Here is a 20,836-nt window from a genome sequence, read left to right as displayed (position 1 = left end):
GAGATGAGATGTTCAAGCTGGTTTATCAGCTCATCTCACCTTTTTTGCTCTGATTCAGAAACCCGCCCCCTCAGCCAGTACTATGTATTGGTACCAAGGCCTGGGGTTTGAGCTCCCTTCACCTGCATCACCATGAACCTTTTACCTAAGACACTAACCTTAGTTAATACATACGCAAGGCTTAGAAGCACTCTTACCTTTCCCATGGCCTTAAAATATAACAGAGATATACGTAGTTTTCGGGGGTGACAATCAGCTGGCCTCTGACTACCCTACCCATGCCCTGTATCAGTCATAATTCTCAGAAAACTCAGAAAGCTTCAGAGGACGTACAAATAGCCATGCTCATGTGAAGTGAAAAAGAGGAGTGTTGGTCCACGCTGCTTCCTGTCACCCACCTTCCCCAGTGTTCCATATCAGCAGGCACTGGCATAATGGAAGACAGCGGGCAGGGGAGGGAGCTGGTGGCCAAGTGTTGCTATTGAAACAATCTTAGGTTGAACAGAGAAAACCAGATTGGTATATATCCCTACTTACGCCCATAACAGAGAGAAAGAAAAGAGATTTGACATTTGGTTGTGGGGATACTTTGTTCTCACATCAGTTGTATTTGTAAGACATTTCATTCAGTCAGTCCTCACAATTACCTAATAAAAGGAAATCTTACCATTTCACAATTAAGGAAACTGAGGCCCACAGTCTAGCCCGCCATCTCCACTCACTAGAGCTTACTTACTTCCTAAAATATACACCCCCTCCCAGCATCACTGAAAGATATCACACAATGAAAGAAAAGGCAGCCCAGACGTGATCAAGCTGACCAGCTCCTTATTTTGCTGTGCAGAGGCAAATAATTAGTTTGAGTTCTTGCCGAGTTGCATATGAACTGGGCTGGTGGGGTGGGAGAGATTTTCCCTTCTATATACTATTAAAGGAAAGCCCATAATTGGATCTAATTTCTGCAGCTGCCATGAGAAAGCAGGGTGGCAGCACAGCATCTGGGAGACAACAGAGGCCCACAGAGCAGGGCGGGATGTGCTCGGGTGCCACTGAGAAGCCCAGGGCACAGGGCAGGATCCAGCCTGCGGGGCCAGTGGTGGGAGAGCACGGCCCCTGCAGCCCCCACCCAGGAAGGGCGAACAGTGCCCAGAGTCCCTGCAGCAGCAGAACCCCGTATCTTTGTTCTCTCTCTGCCACGGCTTGTACGTATTAGCCTGATGTTGTTTACTTCTTTTCCCCATCTCTCCGAGGAATATGATTCACACGTTTTCAGATTTATTTGAACAAAATGCAATAAATATGCTGCCTCAATTTTAACTGCTGGCCTGTAGCCAGGGTTATTAATGAATCTGGCCAGTGCTACTGAAGTGTTCCAGGATCTCTAGGGCTCTGGGCACTGTGAGATTATACACACTGGTGCACACACACGTGCACGCACACGCACACACACACACACACACACACACACACATACACACACCTCCCCACCTCCTGTTCCCTGGAGGGCCAGTGACTCACAGTCAACTGCGGGTTTTTCAGGTTAAAATTAGCAGGAGCCCTTATTGTTCAAGGATTCCTCCGTCTCCTTTCACGGCTGCATGGAAATGTCATCTTTTCATTTTTCCCCCTCTGTTGGAATTGCTGTCCCCACCCCTGAAAGCTGCCATCATCAGCCATTTCCCTTCCTTTGTTTCACCGCAAATGGTCACTAGACGGGGCCCAGCCTATGGGGACTTCCCTAATAAAACAACTGTACAGGAGGGTTTACTGTGGGCATAGAAAGACTCTACGCGGGTTTTCAGCACAGCCAGTCTGCACCCCATGCTTTAGAAAAGGGGGAAGAAACAGGAAGAGGGACAGCCACAGAGGTAGTCCTGAGCATGGCACCCTCTCTCAGAAAGGGTAGTAGATGGGAGAGTCCAACAACAGGCCCGAGGCACCCCTCTCCCAGGCCCGCCCCCCAATAAATACTGCCAGCAGATGGTAAAACTGAGGGCGCTGCAGATCGGATCCCTCTTCTTGACCCCGGCCTCCTCTTCTTGCAGGAAGACGGTCAGCAGGGGCTCCACCGGCTTTAGGAACCTGAAACTCCGAAGTTAGGTGCCCGTAATGAACACTGAGTACCATTATGGGTTGACATCTGGGAACTTTCTCAGAAGGAAGGGACCATTGCAGAGAAGGGTGAATATAAGGCCTGGGGCATGGTTTCCGATTGGTGACAAAGAGGTGGCTCCCAGGAACCCATCTGTCAAGATGGTGGCCAAATGCTGCCTTGTTGCTATTAGACACCACCACCTAGTTCTCTTCTTGCAAAGAACAAACCATTGTTTGACGTCTTCTATTATTACCAGTGACTTTTAGTGATGTCAGGTGCCTCTGTTTGCATTTCTTCTCTAGGAGTTACTGTCAGCAGCAAATTACAGGTTTTTTGACAGGGGCCTGCTCACCTCTCTGCTTCCCCATCTGATTTCATCACGTCCTCTGATGGGACCTTCCCAGTCATTAGACCAAATAAGCAAAGAAGCTTGGAAGTCAGACACCTGGGAAGGCAAATAACATGAAAGGGCCTGGCTGCCCATAATGACTGGGAAAGAGAACGAGAGTACAGAGGTCCAGGCTGGGATCACTTCACCAAAAACCCCCGGCGTGACTCCCGGAAGCCTTCATTTCCTCACCACTGGAATGACGGAATCCATTGAGCGATCTTTCCAGCCCCGTTCATCTGTAACTCCGACATCCGGGCGGCAGACTTTGAGTGTTTCTTTCTCTTCACATCTCATACCCTGATAGTATTGGAGGATTAAAGACACTTTTACAGTTCAGCACCCCCTTCTCTGGGTTTCACGTTCTGGAAATGGGAGAGTAAATAGCTCTGATTTCTGCCATGATTGCACAAATCATAAAAATCACATCCTCTTACTTATAATATTCATAAAATTGTGGAATGCTTTTTATGGAGACTGAAAAAAAAATCATCTTGTTTCTACTTCAAGTAGTAGCATTAGCGGCGTGTACTCTCCCAAGTCCTTTCCAGGCACTGATACAAATCCGTTAAACCCATGTTGGCTAATCACATGATCTCTGGCGAGGCCTTTGCCAGGTGGACACTATTGAAAACATATGAGAAATATAGGACACACGCTCTGTTCTCAGCTCTTTAACTACCTTCTTGGGAAGTCAAGATATGTTTTCATTATCTGAGAAAAACATACAATGACACCATAATGTTAATCATATACAATAATATGAGGAATACACATAACAATAACAATGTGCATAAAATAATAATTAAATAGTGTGTCTGCCAGGAGCCCAGGCATTGTGCTAGATCCTGGATTGATCTATACTTCACTTAAGCCTCACCCAATTCCCATAAAGTATCTCTCTTTCTTTCCATTTCACCAACAAGGAAGGTAATGCTTAAATTCAGTCCTTGGCTCAGAGCTGAGCAGGGATGGAAAATGCATCTGACTGATGTGATGAGTTTGAAATATCATCCAAGCAGGTGTTAAACGGAGTGTAAGAAAGGAGTGCAGGGCTGTGGTGCTGGCGGGGAGCGCTCTGCACGGGCAGGAGTGTGGGCATGCTGAGTAAGGGCGCCTGAGCTTAGACTGAAAGGATCACAGGGATCTAGACCTGGGCAGTGGCGGAGAGGCAGCGGTCCAGAGGGGGAGGGAGCGTGTGGATGACAGGAGGGGTTGGAAGGACACCAGAGGACCACTGCTTTGCCGTCGCCCCCTCCCCACCCTCCATCTCTAACAACAGGGAAGCATTTGATGAGAACTCTGGGGACAGAGCTTCTCTGCCCAAACCGAGACCCTGGTAATTCTTTATCCTGGATGACCTTCAAGCTAATTCCTGGCTTGACTAAAGGCTGCCCTCAGGTAATTTTGCTTATTTTTAGAACAGGGCTTATAGAAACAAACACATTCAACTTATTACATAACTGAGGCTGGGAAAACAATGTTTTACTGTCACTTTTATTACTTGGGAAATGTAATAATTTCCAATTTTGAGAATTACAGTCAGGAAGTTTTTTTAGAATCTTTTTTTAAAGTTTCGCATTGGCTTTAACGGCATTTCTTGGCCTTCCGTTGGCTCCCTGGGCCCTGGTTCCGGCTTCCTCTCCTTTCTTAGGGCAGCTTCGTGCTCAGGTTCCTGTCAAGCATGGAAGTTACATCTTAGCTCTCGGTTCATGGAAGTTTGCCAGAGTTGAGGCCTAATTGCACATTCGGTCAGAAATTTTTTTTCAACAGGTTTGGCAACTTTTTAATCCTATATCGGGCCATTATCTGCTTGCATTCATGGTTACCTAGACGAAATTAAGAAGCCAGCCTTTTGCTGAGGAGAGTTCTTTTCTTAAGCCTTTGCCTGAAGAAAACTTCTCACACTTTGTATCACTTTTTGGAGTCTAGACAATAAGGTGTCAATCTGTATTTCTAGTAGTCATGGTCAAGGAAGACTAGGGGACTTGAACCCAAAGAGGGTTGGGTTCACAATGCTTCTCACATTTAGTTGTTGAGAGCCCCCAAATGTGTTTCTTAACATCCCCAAACCTCATGTGCTTAATTAATATTATCTTTCTTGCAGGGTTATAGGGGGTTTGGATTAAAAGTGGCACGTGTAATTGTTTGCTCTTTAACCAAGGACAGTTAGTGGGTCCCAAATTAACCAAAGGGACTTCTTTGCAAAGTGGCTTCCCCGTCAGGCAGATGTAAGGCGATCCCTCCTGAGTCATTGCTACTGTGAGGTAACCGCAGCCCTGGACACATAATAGGAACCCCCAGACGAGCCTGGACCTGATGTGTTTCCCGGGCCTTTGCATGTCCAGTGACTGTGGCATCTTACTGGGTTAATCTAATAGCAATGAGATCTCTGCTGTCTTCTTAAAAATGAAAAATATCATATGACCTCACTCATTTGAGGAATCCAAGGAATAATGAGAACTGAGGAACGGAATTGAGACAGAGGAGGGATCAAAGGGACCAGAGGAAAAGAGGACAGAGGGAAAGGGGATGATAGGATGGGATAAACCTGAAGGGAAGGGGGGAGGGCGCTGTAGGGAGGAGGTCAAGGGAGATGTTGAAGGGAATAGGGGAGAGGGCGGATGCATTCGGTGTGATCCTAGAATCTATGTAAACACAATTAATTAAATTTTAAAAAAAATGGAAGTGCTCCCACATTTGGCTCTTAGATCTGTCTTTATGGTGTCCAGGTGATTTCCCTCCTCGTTAATATACACAACCAGAAAGAACTGGAGACCATAAGGAAACTCAGGACAAAAAGAAGTGGCATGCCCAAAGTCACAGAGCTAAAGATTAGTGAGCCTGGGAATGCCAACCCTGAGCCTCTGTGTCTCCACCTCCTCCTTCATGATCTTAAACCATGAGTGACCCCATGGAGTCACCCCTGCATGGTCCTAAATGAATCACCGAACCAGTGTGTGAAATACTCCAGACAACATCAGTGCAGCAGGGCTCATTCCTGTCACATATCCTTCCATGGATGTGGAGTTTCTGCATCCAACTCATCCCAGCGTCCATTATTCCTACTTCTCCAGTGGTCAGAGTCAATCTGTATGGCTTGTCTTTAGTTTGGGTGAGAAGAATCACTGCCCTTTCTCAGTTATTGCCCATTCATGTGGTACACCAGTGGTATTTTACCAAACTCTGCCAGAGTTCCTCTTCATTATAGATGTTCCCTCGGTGTTTGTTGAATGAATAAGTGGGTAAATGAATAAATACATGAATATTCCCAGCACATACTGATTCACTAGAATTTGTCACTTGCTGGACTGACTTCCATTTACAAATTACAATAAACAAGCCATGAAATTCCAGTTTAGTAAAAAGTTTGTTTGGGGCCTGTATGCCAACTAATAACTATCTGAACTGTTTTGAACAAGTTGTTACAATGCTAGTTTTGAAAGCTGTAATACACCTGCTTCTTTAGAAAGGTGGTCGCATGCCTTTGTGTGGCCATCTCTGCTCTTCTGGTTTACTACCTGCGTGGTTTCTGTTTGCTTACTCTCCTCTGGTACTAGTAAGATGTTCACTCCCAGTCATTGTTGTTCGGTTATTACCTCTTCTTTCCCCAAACCTCTCATCTTCTTCCTCGTGTGCAAAGCTTCTTGAATAATCTGAGATTGAGCATCAGTAAGAGATTTTGTACTGAGACTGAAGTCTTCCAAAAACGATATGCAATGCCCCGCCCATGAAGACAGGAAGAAAAGTAGAATACTCAGTGCAGGTGTACACAAATCCATACTTGTAGAATACATGTTAGGTGGGGATTTATCTTCTTGAAAACATAATTTCCTGAAAGCCCCCACCTCCAAGCTTCCTTTAAAGTGAACTGTCCAGAGGAATAAAATAAGATTGTATTTACAAAAATATGACTTGAACATGGCTCTAGGTGTCTTCATGGCAAGAGCCAGACCTACTCATCAGCTTCCCAGTGTGCTTCAAAGGGTACTTCTAATGCGGAGTTGCCCGATGAAGGTTGAGGAAGGGAAAAGGAGACAGGAGGGGAGGGCAAGTAGGGTTATAAACAGGAGGGCACACTTGTTAACCACTGGGATCAAAGGGTCAGTTCCTAACCTTGATTGAACAGCATCTTACCTTCTCTTGTCTGTCTTCTCACTCAGATACCCACTGGTAGCAGCTTTTATCCCGTCTAATCCAAGTTGTACACAGAGAACAGAACATCTCGTCTTCATGGCTTGGTGGTTGGTATCTACATGGGAGTTCTTGATGACTCCCATTACACACACATGAAATCCACACTGCTAGCATCGTTCCCAGCCTGACCCAAGGCACTGCCTTCTATGACACTGCACCCACCCCTAGAAACTGTTATGAACCCACACAGAATTCTTGCCTATCCCCAAACACGCCATTCTATGTTTTGCCCCAGGCCTTTGCACCTGCAGCTCTCTCTTCCTGGAGTTCCTTTTCTCTCCTTCCAGCCGGTACATTCACATTGTTAGAGACCCCCATCAAGGGTCACCTCCTCTGTGAAGTCCTTCCTAACCCAACAGGGAAGTCACTCATTCCCCTGAGTAATGGCTCTTATGCCTGACTCCATTGTCCTTATCACACAGTATTAAAAACTAATATTTACATGCTTGCCCCCAGCACTCTGAGGATAGAGATTTATCTTTGTGTCCTCACATTTAAGCTGGGGGGATAGGTACTATTCATAATTTCATTATTGATGAGAAAACTAAAGCACAGAGAGGTTAAATAAGTTTCCCAGGTTCTGACCACCAGTAGCTTGTAGAACTATGATGTGAACAGAGAACACGGGCTCAAAAGTCACCTTTTTAACCACTTTGAACTGCCTCTCTTCCTTAAAAGTTATCACTTTGGTTACCTTGTTACTTTTACTGTGATATCTGTATTAACATGAATTCTTATTATTAATCAACCAGACCAATTATTTATGTTTGTGTGAAAGTTATTCAGTTAATAAATTCCATTTTAAACTATTGTTCTCGAATATTTGCTAGTTAAAAACTCCTCAGTAGGACCTCAGCTGCAATGGAAGGGAATTTGGGTGATGTTTTCAGCTCAGGGGAGATTGTTATTTTTATTTAAATGTCTTGTTCCTGCATCTTTTTCTTCAACTAAATATTTGACTACCCGAAGACTGGACTATTTCTTACACTTTAAGGGTCCCCCAAAGGACCTGAAGTTGTTGTGTTCACAGTGTGCACTAAAACTCTTGCTGAATAAATTAACACAGAACAAAACTGCCTCCTTATCGCCAAGCACCAACAGTGTATTGAGAATGTAGCATCAGGTTGAATATTCAAGAGCTGAAAAACTTTCTTACTTCATTCCCAGCTCTCAGAGAGTTGGAAGTTGGTTGGGATGGCAGAGATGGAGTGATCACATGTCCATCAACACCTCCTCGAAATCTCCAGCCCTCTCTGTCAAGCATCTGGTAGCCTCATCCCAAACACCTTGCAAATACCCAGTGTTTCCGGTCCTCATTCCTGTGGCTGCCTCGTTCTGAGCACATTCTCAGTGCCAGCCACTGTGCTACGCATTTTACAGGTATTATCTCACTTAATCCCCATATAGCCCTCTGAAGTAGGAGATTTATTAAACCTTTTTTTTAAAAAAAAGAAAATAATAATAAGGAAACTGAAGCTCTGAGAGGTTAAATACCACAAACAAGGTCAAATACCTACTTAAGAAACAGAGCTGGGATTTAACCAAGGACCTTTGGGCTCTTATAAGTAATGTAGTCTCGATTATTGGCTAATACATTTGGATTCTGAGTCTCTCTTTCACAAAATGTTTCTGTCTCCATGTCTTTGTTTTATTTTCCCCTTTTTAAATCCCTCCCATCTTTTAAAATAAGGACTGAAAAATGTTGCAATTTTTTTAGATTCTGAACTAACATCTTATCCCCATGACCCTTGATGGTTTGAGGCTGCTTCTCCTAAAATGCTTATTCCATTCTTTTAATAGCATTCTGCTTCCAGTCTTTGGAGCTCCCATTTCTTGGCCTTCCAAATGAAATCCAGATTGCAGACGTCCTTACTCTTTATCTCTGCTCAAGATTAGGCCATTAATAAACTGGATTGATTCCCTATGACTCTTTGAATCAAATGCAATAATCTCTCTGTCAGTTCCAAACCTCCCCAAAGACCAAGTGTCCTTCTCTTTATCCCTGTTGTCCCCTTCTGGAAAATTTTCCTTACTCTCCTCTGAGTGACCAAGAGACCTCCTGAGATGCCCATTATTCAGGACTCCCCTTTTAGCTTCACTCACATTATTAGCCTTTCTGCATGTGACGGCACATTGTCTGTTAGCTATGTTTGTGTACCACACCATGCTTGGAACCAATGCAGGCATCATCCAAAACAAACTTATTTGGGACCACTTTGGGGTCTGGCAACAGTGAAATTTCCCTAGGGGGTGGTTGATAAAAAATAATAAAAAGCACTGCCTCCCATTTCTTGAACAGAGGCTTGCATAATTAACCAAGTAGAAAGAAATGTTGAGATGCATTTAACCTCATTAGTTTCAGTAGGACTAGCTCTCCTCAATTCATCAGAGTTGAGCTACATTAGCGAAACTCAACTATTTCCAAATCTCATTTACATAATGGATGAGATGTGAAATGAGCCCAATGCAAGGGGAGCCGCCCGGAGGCACTAAAGTTTATCACAATATGTAAGAGTTCTTTTAGATCATTGCATTAAATTTCCACTAACAAGATAACAAATTAATTGCCTGTGTTACTGTACTAGCCCAAAGTCTATTGAGTGGAGTATCAGTGAGGAAGGCAGTTGGGGTTTCAAGGACTGTGAGCGGAGAGGGAGGCTCAGAGGGAGCTAATGAATGCTACCCTGGCTTTCTTCTGCCCCTTTAAGAAATCCTAGGCACCTCTGTAATCTGATGGTGGACTTTGGCTTTATTAGTGAGGTAAGGGAGGATGAGTAAATCAACTGTATCAGACAAGCCTCAGGACATCTAGAAATTGATCATTCTGCCGAAATAAGCACTCTGTGTTTATTAGCTAGGAGTTCATCACTATCACTACTCCTCATCCAATTCCTAAGAGATTTCAAAGCCATCATCATGGTATTAGCTCGTCTGACTGAACTACTGGAGATAAAGATTAGGAGATCTATCTAATGATGGGTCTTAGTTTCTGTGACTTTTTTCTCTTCTGTTGCAAAGAAGTGAGCTTTTCTAGCACACACTCTGCGTCTATATGGAGACGCCTGCAGACGATTACAATGTGCTGGCATTCTGAATTCAAATAGTGGAACAAAGTAGATGGTTTGAAGAAAGGACACCCAATAAAGCTCTTAAAATAATGCAACTTTCCCATATGTAAAAAAAATAAAATGACTAGTGAACTAGGGGACATATTGTAAGTTGACTTCTCTGGTTGACCCAATGTGCCTATACCGTGGGTGATACTGCACTACAGAGAATAATTAGATGTTATAACCATATTTATAATTCTAGCATCCATACACGGTGACACTCCCTCAGATGTGTCCGTGAAATATGAGTATATATTGGACTTATCTGTCACAAACAAGTAAATATGCATCTATCTATTTCTACATATATTTATAGACATTTAAGCTCCTGATATCAAGCTCTTTTCTCAATGTGGCTTCTAAATAAGCAGTAATCAAAATGCAAATAAGATGACCCAGTTAGCATCCAGATTTGTATTACCATGCAGATGTGCTCTGCGATGCTGTGCACTAAAGGTAAAAAGGAAGACACGACAAAAGATGCTATATTAACCAGCATTGACGATGAAGCTCTTCTTATTGGAGACAATATAGGAAAGACTCTTCCAGGGTCGATGGTTTTAGAGCTTGGATCAGATCTCTGATTTAGGGCTTGGGCTGTTTTGAAGCTACTTTGTGAGTGTGGAATGACAACTAGGCACCTGGAGAGCAAGCAGACTGCTTCTGTGAAGTCTTAGGATGTAACCCTTACAGCACAAAGCCTAACACACTGGCCTGAGGCAGTTCCAGAGGAAGGCCCAGGGTCAGAGTCCTGGTTCTGCCACGTGCCCTCTGTGTTACTAGGCAAAGCAAGTTACATCCCCGTTCCGGGGCTTAGGTGCCCAGGAAAAAATGGACTAACCCTGAACTGCCTTGATAATACTATACTGAAACTCCTTTGTATTCGTCTATTGATGAAGCCTGTAACATGCTTTAGGTACATTACAGTAGCAAATTCTTAAATTACTTGTGAGCCAAGGAGGTAACAAGAGCATACTTGATGCATTGTACTATTAAATTGGTTTTAATTACATGTATGCATTGTTTCTTTCCTTGCTAAAACCTTTTGAAAATCCCTTTGTTATATCTTTCAGAGAACAGGTACCACTCTATTGTCTCTATTTTTTTTAACTGCACAAGAGCAGTTACATCAGCATTCTGTTTGGTTCTATCTGTCTGCCCTTTATCCTTCTGTGGCATGTGAGCGCATGTGTTTGTGTATGGGAATTAACTTGGACAGATAAAGGTTCTAGCATGAGCTTACAAGTATCTGTGCACCTTAATTGTATATATATGTAAAATGGGTTCTGCGTGTATATATGTATGCAATTTTTCTTTCCTAAGAAGAGATTCTGATGTCTGAGATGAAGAAAGATTACAAACCTCTTACTCAATGTCTCCTCTTTGTGGTTTTGACATCTGATATATTTCCATCCTGCATGATAATATTGGGCACTTTTAGAAAACACCTTTCATCTGGCATGAGCTTTTCAGTATAGGGTCAGGAGAGACTTATTTCTGTGTTATTAGAATTTACTGCATTCTTTAATACAAATCTCTGTGAAGTTCCCATGGACAGAAGTATTATTATCTTGGCCCATTTCTGCACTACTGCCTTAAGAGAGGCAAGACTGAATCAGAATGTTTAGTGGCTTTTCTGAATGTAGAAAACCTAAAATCAGGATGGTAGAACTAGAATAGATGCTGACCAGGAGGAAACCAAAACTTGGTGAGATACCAACTCTTGTTCAAGTTCATCCAGAAAGTGTGGGGCAGAGCCTGCAATAACTCAGCATCTCAGAACACCTGTCTTTTAACTTTCATAGTAACAGAGTATTTGTCTTTGATACAATTTATGACTATAAGTACTAACTGAATAGTTTATGTTGACCTTATGTGAGAAAGATATAAGAATATAAAGTCTCTGCTTCCTAAGGAATTTAAGCCTTGTAGGATACACACATGACTTGAACAGATTAAGCTTAAAATGAGAAAATTAGTACTAAGACAATATAGTGCTAAGAAATAATAGTAGTTAACACAGTTGACTTCTTACCATATCTAGGTACCATAAATAAGTGCTTTCATATTAGTTTTGTATTACTGCTATTACAAATTTCTACAAACATTGTGACTTAAACATCATAAATGTATTATTTTACAGCACTAGAGGTCAGAAGTTCAAAATGGCTCTCAAGGGAGCAGAAATCAAAATATCAATAGGGCAGCATTTCTTTCTGGAAGCATAGGAAAGAATTCATTTTCCTGTCTTTCCATCTCCCAGAGGTCATCTGCATTCCTGAACTTGTCTCTCCTGCTCCATCTTCAACGCCAGCAGCCATACATCTTTGTTACCTTCTTCCAATACCACATCTCTCTCTGAGTATTTTCTTCTGCCTCCTTTTACTTTAATGCACCCTTCTGATTACATTTGGACCATCTGGTAATCAAGGATAGTCTCTCTGTGTTAAGGTCAGCTGATTGGCCAACATTCATTCTATTTACAACCTTAATTCTCCCTTGCAAATTACATAACATATTCACTGGCTGTAGGAATTAGGATGTAGACATCTTTGACTGGAGTTGGGAGGATGGGGGGACAGGAAACATTGTTTTCTGTCTACCATAATATATAAACTCCTCTAATCTTCACAACCACCTCATTTACCAGATGTAAACTGAGGCAACAAAAGTCAACACAACTTGCCCAAAATCACACAGCTAGTAAAACAGGTAGTCTTACTCCAAAGGATATATTATTCACCTCTACTTTATACCATACTGAAAAAGGAGTATTAGAATAGAGGGCTATGAGTGGACTGAAGTAGTCAGGGCAGCTTCCACAGAAGTTTTAGGCCTGGAGCAATTGATATGCTCCATTGTCCATTATCCATTCATCTATCCAACACTTTTGAGTATCTGGTATCTATCAAGCCAAGTGTTGGGAAATTAGAAGAAAGTAAGTCATGGTTCCTGACCTCTAGAATCTTTCAGTTGCCTACAAAAACTTGCAGAAAAATGCACAGTTACACAATAAGAGGTGAGTCCTATTGCAGAAGTCTGTCCTCCCTTTGCTGAGATCTGTGTCCTTGGTTTTTATCCACCTAAATGCCTTTTTCTGATTCACCCAAAGATACTATATGAGTAGCAAAGGCTCTGCCTTTTGATGATTACAAAAGCACTTTATGATCTTTCAGAAAATATAAGTTAGAGCTACCTTATGCTACACAGAGATTGTTAGAATGTGATTCTTAGAAAACAGGGACTTAAGCTGTTTTGACTGGTGCCATGTCTCTGGCAGGGTAGATATTCAAAAAGTATTTGTTGAATTAAGGAATAAGATGATGCAGTGAAATGTGATGGTAACGGGGTGGCAGGGTGGGGGGTGAGGGGGTGAGGAAGGAGAGAGAGGGGATGGGGGAGGGGAGGGGCACAAAGAAAACCAGATAGAAGGTGACGGAAGGCGATTTGACTTTGGGTGAGGGGTATGCAGTATAATCAAATGTCAAAATAATCTGGAGAAGTTTTCTCTCAACATATGTACCCTGATTTATCAATATCACTGCATTAAATTTAATAATAATAAAGCAAACAAGAAAAAAATAACACTTTTATCGTCTTTGGCAGAGAAAAATATTATTTCTCAAATCCTAAGGGTATCTATTGGCTCAATTCACTTTTTCCTTTAACATGTATCCTTCTCATTGCCGTGAGTGATACTCATTTGCAAAAAAGAAAAAAGAGCAATGGGAAACTCTGAAAAGACAACCCATTCTGTATATGAGAAAGGAAGTTACTAAGTTTTCAGGAGCAGTACCCTCATGTGAAAAATCTTATGTACTGCTTTACCCAAAAGTCGATATGTTATAAGAAAGGAAAGAACTTCAAGTTGAGCCAAGAGGCATGGATTTCAACACCACTTCTTCCACCTATGATGCATGAACTCAGGCAACCCACCTGGTCCTCATGCCTCAATTTCCTTATTTGTGAATTTGGACTTTCACCATCTGCCTCTTGTTATCCACAGGGATGCTATAAAGGATAAATAACATACAGTATTTCAAGTCCAAGGTAAACTTTGAAAGATTAAAAGCCACTGACGGCCCTGGCCGGTTGGCTCAGTGGTAGAGCGTCGGCCCGGCGTGCAGAAGTCCCGGGTTTGATTCCCGGCCAGGGCACACAAGAGAAGTGCCCATCTGCTTCTCCACCCCTCCCCCTCTCCTTCCTCTCTGTCTCTCTCTTTCCCTCCTGCAGCGAGGCTCCATTGGAGCAAAGATGGCCCAGGCGCTGGGGATGGCTCCTTGGCTTCTGCCCCAGGCGCTAGAGTGGCTCTGGTCGCAACAGAGCGACGCCCCGGAGGGGCAGAGCATCGCCCCCTAGTGGGCAGAGCCTCACCCCTGGTGGGCGTGCCAGGTGGATCCCGGTCAGGCGCATGCAGGAGTCTGTCTGACTGTCTCTCCCCGTTTCCAGCTTCAGAAAAATACAAAAAAAAAAAAAAAAGCCACTGACTGCTCAGTATAGCATGCCTCCCAGTCCATGCCAAACCCTGCACTCTGCCATGTAAAAGGGGCCAGGGAGATGACTGCAGGGACCGATCGTCCCAATGGTCTCAGCCTCTCCCACTAAGCCTGCCCACCTTTGTCACCAGGAAACACCTGCATTTGCATATCTTACAGTTAAAAAATTAATCAAGGTGTTCGACAAGCATATATCAATCACATACTTCTTTCCAGCTACACTGCTTTCTGCAGTGGATGTTACGAAAGGAATTACATATGATCAGCCCCTTTATTTTAAAGAAACTGTGAGATGAGGACCCAACTAGTTCCTACTACTTCTTTAGAGCTGTGTAATTTTACATAAGTTATGTGACCTCTCTGAACCTTCATTTCCTCATTAGAAAGGGGGAGTAAATAGTAGCCATCCCACTAGATTTTCTTGTTTGTGTGTTTGTTTGTTTGTTTGTTTGTTTTGTTTGCTTGTCTTTCTGTTTGTTTTCCCCATAGAGAAAATGAGAAAGAAGATAATTACCTTCATAATTAGTCTAAGATGAGGCTGGTTTTTATTATCCAAGGTCACAGAGCTTATTAAAGCGATCCTGAGAAAGCTAGTCCCCATAAAGCCTGCTTTTCCTCCCTGACCCCTGTGACTTTGAGCAACCCGGGGAAGAGGTAATTGAACAGCAACTACTACTTCGGAAGAAACAGAATCAAAATATCGAAGCTATTGACTCACCCTGAAGGCAGTAAATAGTGCTTTGGTTTCTGACCTTTTCGCATCCTGGGGCAGTCAATAACCTGGCCGCTAGGTGCAGCGCCTGCCACTGATTCCGATTTGGAAGTACGTTAACCTTGAACTGAGCTCCAAGTAACCAAGGCAACAGGAAGTCAGCTTCTGCATTGGAGGAGCAGGAATCCATAAATCAAGCCCCTAATGCAAACATGGTGTGCAGGTAGAGGTCTGAGGGGATAAGTGGTCTATGAGAAATTACCTTTGAAAATGAGTGACTGTCCCTTGGTAGGTTACAACACATTTTCAAAGACTTTGGAGAAAAAAAAAGTATCAATAGAGGTCAATAGGTTATAACAGAATGTTTTCATATAGGTTTAACTATTTTTATTTCCTCTTGCCTCTGTCTTTAATTATTAACAGATGTTGGAACCACAAAGTTATTAGCATTGTTATTTCCTCCTTTGAAAATGTGCTGACCTCAAATAGGCAAGCCATAGCACAGTTTGTCCTGTGTTAGGTTTTGGGGGGGTTCTCTGAACCCGTCTACCGAGTGTGCTCTCCGTGCAGTCCATGTCTGAGTTTGACATAGTGATCCTTTTCCAGAGGAAAGCCCTTTCGCCTTGAGAATTTGGTTCTGAACTATTTCACATTCGCCTGATCATTTGGACACCTCTCCATGGTGCACTGGCTGGAGATAAAGGGGAAAAAAGACTTCGGGGTCATGCTCTCTCCCCAGAAGTCACCATCCCAGTGTTCTGGGACCTCTGCTCTCAGACAGATTTTGTGAATTACAAGTGCTCTTAGGTTAGCCTTTGTTTAAAATGTATCCAATATTCTTGCCCTTGTCTACTGTAGTTCTTGGGATGTTTCCATAATCCTTTCAAAACCCAATAATATCTGAGAAAATGTCAGGGCTTTATTTTACTTTTTTATTTTCAATTTGTTTTCCAACTCATTGGATGGCAGCAAGCAAACAGTACTATAACAGAAAACCCTAAATTATCTAGGGTTTTCGAGACAGCTAAATAGTGACAATCTGAATTATAGAGTGTTTTAAGTGTCATTTTATTACTTTTAACGTATTCCATAACATAAACACTTGAGTAGCAAAGTATGCCCAATAGAGGTATGATCGGATCAACTTTAATGAAATGATGTGGACTGAGACTAATTTGTATTGTGAACATTTGCATGAAAATGGGTACAACTGAAATGACTTGAAATCAGTTTGTTCCCAAGTGAGAGTTAAATATCCACCTGCTAATCCTGTTTATGGCTCGTTCTCTGAGCATGTCATAATTTGAGCAAAGAACTACTTGCCCAACCTGTATCCACAAGTACAAAGTTGAATACTGAGTTTTTCCAAAGGAGCTGTTGTCCCATAGCCCTCTGACAGCTTAGCATTGCAGAGCTGTGCTGTGAAAAGAATGTCTGCGTTCATTTGGTGGGAGCACGGCTGTGGTCCTGCCCAGTATCAAAGTGGGAAATTCTCATCAGACTCAGGCCTGCTGTCCCCACGTCAAATGTTTTAGCAGCCAGTTGTTCAAGAACATCAATCTGTCTCAATACCCATGTTCTCATATAAGTTTCTAGGTTTTTCCCAAAGTTGTGTTTATTTCTCAATGGAATAAGAGTTTAATGCATGTTTGTGGTTCTAAATATATTAATAATAAAACAGGCTAAGGGGTAAATGTCAAAACCTCTCTTCCTCACCTATCTTCCCTGTGTTTTCCCTCTTCAGAATAGCACCTGTTAACTGTGTGGCTATGTCTCCCTGTGGATGCAACTTACACATTATTATGTGTGTACTCACTGTCCCTGCCACACCTGCACATGTTAAAAATGGGCATTATACACATATCTGCTGCACTTCCTGGTTCCCAGATGGGTGTGCCTTGTGATCTTTCTATCAGAGAATTGTCTGCATACACTATCAAAGTTCGATGAAATATCAAGCCCCAGAAAGCCTAAATGGTATTGTTATTTTCTGTTTCTGAGGGCAGAGGTTTGGAGACTAGGATGGAGAGTCGAGAGAAGGTGGTAGGAGGGAAAGGACGTCCTTCCTTAGGTGCCTGAAACAGTACCTTTTCCAGACGTGGTGCTAGGGCCCCTGCATTCTCAGCGAGATGCTTGCCTTTGGCAGACTGGGGTCGTGGGCAGGTGTTAGAAGACGGACAGGTGGAACACCATGATCCCTCGGTTTAGCATCTGGCTACTTAGGAATGTCCAGCTCTGGCATGCAGAGCTGTGTAAGTGTAGTCAGTTTTCTCTTAACCTCTCAGAAATCAGTTGCCCTTACCTGTAAAATTTTAAAAAATAGTAAGCTCCACACATGCATGCTTCACAGGGCTCTAATCAGGCCCAAGCAAGCCGACCTCACTGTGGGGGTAAAACAATAGGACTCTGGGAGGGCACAGTGTCGCTCAAGTTGGCTGGTATAGAAGAAAAAGGGGCAAGGGTGACCGCAATATAGTTCCAGATGTTGTTGCTGCCAGCAGCATGGAGCCTGCAATGAAGAGACTCTGAATAGGCGAACATTGGGCATGCATTCAGAACCCCCATGCCTCTGACAGAGGCGTGGAGGAGTTGAATAGTCACCGTTGCACAGCTGGGGATGTGGAAGATGCTCAGAAATCCCGATCATGTCAGGGAAGAGGACAGACAGTTTGTTGGCTGGTTTCAGCTGGGCCTGAGGAAGCAGCAGGTAATGGTAGTGATAACTGTCGTAACAAGAATAATAACAATGGGAAACACATCGCATGGACTGTGCGCCAGACCCCGGTCTAAGCACTTTATATAGATTGACTCCTGGATGCTCCCAGCCACCCTTGTGAGAGAGTTTCATCCCATTTGTACAGTTAAGGAAGTTTTAAGCTTGGAGAGGTTAAGTAACTTGCTCATGATCACACAGCTGGAAAGGACGAGAGCCTGGATTCAAGCCCAGGAAACAAGGTTCCAGAATAGCTCTTACGACTTGTCATATAGTAGATTTCCAGGCCCTCCCAGAGGCATCCCATGAGAACCTCCCCAGGCTTTCAGCCTCAGAAATGCATGGCTCATGATGCTTGTGACGGCCAGACACTCAAAGGCCCCGAGTCAGCTCAGCCTTGGCCCAACGACTATTGTCACACAACAGTCCCCACAATGCATCTTCTGCCTCCAGCAGGCTGGTCTCTCATCCAGACCATTTTTATTTTCCATCTATGACAACATATGCCTTTTCCTCATCCTTGCTGCTCTAGCAGGAGCTCTGGAAAGCACTTCCATCCTTTTTCCCACGTGCATCCCTACCTCCTTACAGCTCCCCAAGCACTAGGATGAATGACACACAAGCCCACCCGTGCATGTTGCCCAAATGTTTCTTCTCCTTTATTTGTATCTCCCAAGCTGAATGAGATGAGTAGCCTCCTTCGGGTGGGATCCACTTCTCATCATGCTGCACACAGGCCCCAGTACAAGCTCTGTAAAGATGTCCTTTTTGATTCTCAGAAGGCAAAGGCGTGTCTGATGGAGGATTATACTGCTTCATTAGGCCTGTGCCCCAACCCCTCTTCCAGGCAGCCAACCCGGAATGTCATCTCCACTAACCTCAGCCACAACACCAAAATCAGTCATGCTGCTAATGTTTTCTTCTTTTTCTCTTTGAACATTCTACAATTTTATTCTTGTACCAGAAGGAGGTCAGATCATTTGAAAGTTTCCTTAAGTCACTTGCAGCTTTTACATAGTCTGTCTTCCTGTTCCTTCAAAGTAACTGCAGGCTTTGGTGTTCTTGCTTTTTAGGGATGCCAAGTCCCCACTTAAAAGTGGACCAGACGGCAACACATAGTAAAAACGAGGGCTCCACGTCCACCATGATGACCAGGAAGAAGCCCGCGGTGGTGGACAGTGTTGCGATCCCGCCCAGCCCAGTGTTGTCTCTCCTTGCTGCATCTGCAGCGACCTCAGACGCAGGTGAGCACTGTTCAGAGCTTTGGGTTCACCCCAGTGAAGGTGGGCGTGGAGATTTCCTGGGAATGTGCTACTGAATACAGGTAAGAGTTCTCAGTTTAAGCAACCTCCCATAGACACTGAGCATGGGAGCTGTTTCACACTGGTTTTCTCAAGTGGAAGGAGGTTTAAGAAAGGAAGGAATCAACTTGAAACCTGGAGTCAGAGTCCTCTTGAAGAAGTTTTCCTGTTTATTCTAACACACATCCAGTGAGCAGCAACTAAATGATAATAGTATCAATGACTTTGTCAAGCTTCAGTAATTACCAGTGTCTCCATCTAGGGCCTTGTATATGTTATCTCATGTAACTCATAAAAAACCTCTGTGAAATAGGTCCTTGTGTCTTCTGTTCAGAAGAGAAAGTTAAGAGTACAGGAACTGGCCCCAGGCACCAGTGGACAGTCAGAATGCCAACCCAGGTCCTAAACCCATGCTCCTGACCACTGTTTTTCACAACCTCCCTGGCCCTCTATGGCTAGAAAGCAGTAATCAGAGTTTCCCTGAGGCCTTGATTCCTTCTACCCTCATGATGTCATGAATTCCTCAGTAGTCATCAGACTCCTCATGGCCAGCTGATGAAATATAAATTCCTCATTCAGACACCTCAGATGCTCTGCCTTCAGCTACTGCCCACATAATCTCTCACCAGACCCTGCACCAGCCCTCACTTGGACACATTCATCCTGATTGCCAGAAAGATAGGCCTTGGACTTGGCTCAGTTCCTTTCCTTGAGGACAGGCTTGCTCAATTCCTACTCACACCACACAGTTCTTTAATGCCCGGCCAGTCACATCTTCTTTGAATGCCTGTAGCATCCAGGGTCTCCGCCATCATTCACCACTCATAAGCTATGCAAGAAATGCCTTCTATGTAACCTCTTCTCCCTCTAACAGAATTGTGCACTCTTCACGGGTAGAACCCATGACTTAGGTTCTTACTACCTTTGTGGAGCGCAGAATGATGGCCTACTTCTAAACATTTGTTGAGTTAATGCATTGATAAATGTTAAGCATTATTGCAGCATTTGAAATCCCTATTATAGGCCCTGGTCAGTTGGCTAAGTGGTAGAGCATCGGCTTGGCCTGTGAAAGTCCCAGGTTCGATTCCTGGTCACAGCACACAAGAGAAGCAACCGTCTGCTTCTCTACCCTTCCCCTTCTCCCTTCTCTTTCTCTATCTCTCTCTTTTCCTCCCACAGCCATGGCTGGGTTGGAGCAAGTTGGCCCCAGGTGCTGAGAATGGCTCCACAGCCTCACCTCAGGCTCTAAAATAGCTCAGTTGCTAAGCAACAGAGTAATGGCCACAGATGGGCAGAGCATCTCCGCATAAGGGAATTTCCAGGTGGATCCAGGTCATGGCACATGCAGGAGTCTATCTGCCTCCCCGCTTCTTACTTAAGAAAAATTTAAAAAAGGAAAAGAAATGCCTATTATGATTAGAAGCCCAAGAAAAGACTGATTATTTATATTTACTCCAAGTTTATCTTCTAGTTCAGCAGGTTGTGTTCTTTTTGAGCAGAGAACTCAACTTGCTACAGACCTACCTCCTTCATGGAAATTATTGGTCATTTGAAAATTAGCCTAATTGATATAACAGGAAAATAAATAAATATTTGGAAGGACACTTCCTAAAGTGAGTTCAGCAAAATGTTAGTTGGTGTTGCATGATAAAAGATGTTTTCTTAGTTAAATGAATGTAGGCAGTGCTGTTATTATACCTGATTTCTCCCTGTAGGGCTGTTTAGAGACTTTAGTTGACCAGTGTTCACTGTGAGGTTCCAGGAGGGAGAGAAACAGAATTTCAGAGTTTTATACTCTTATCTGACCACACAACCTATTTTCCT

At 43.4% G+C, this 20,836-nt stretch overlaps 1 protein-coding gene across 2 annotated transcripts in view; it reads left to right on the top strand.

The window, feature by feature from the left end:
• The window catches only part of SETBP1 (SET binding protein 1), a 356,358-nt gene that overhangs the window by 310,635 nt on the left and 24,887 nt on the right, over positions 1-20,836 (top strand). For both annotated transcript variants that reach the window (XM_066353555.1, XM_066353557.1), the window contains exon 5: positions 18,785-18,955. In XM_066353555.1, coding sequence (XP_066209652.1) covers positions 18,785-18,955 — 171 coding nt within the window. The remainder of the gene's footprint in view (positions 1-18,784; positions 18,956-20,836) is intronic.

This window comes from Saccopteryx leptura, chromosome 11 (assembly GCF_036850995.1).
Source record: "Saccopteryx leptura isolate mSacLep1 chromosome 11, mSacLep1_pri_phased_curated, whole genome shotgun sequence".
Taxonomy (NCBI): domain Eukaryota; kingdom Metazoa; phylum Chordata; class Mammalia; order Chiroptera; family Emballonuridae; genus Saccopteryx; species Saccopteryx leptura.
This window is presented reverse-complemented; position numbering and strand designations above follow the sequence as displayed.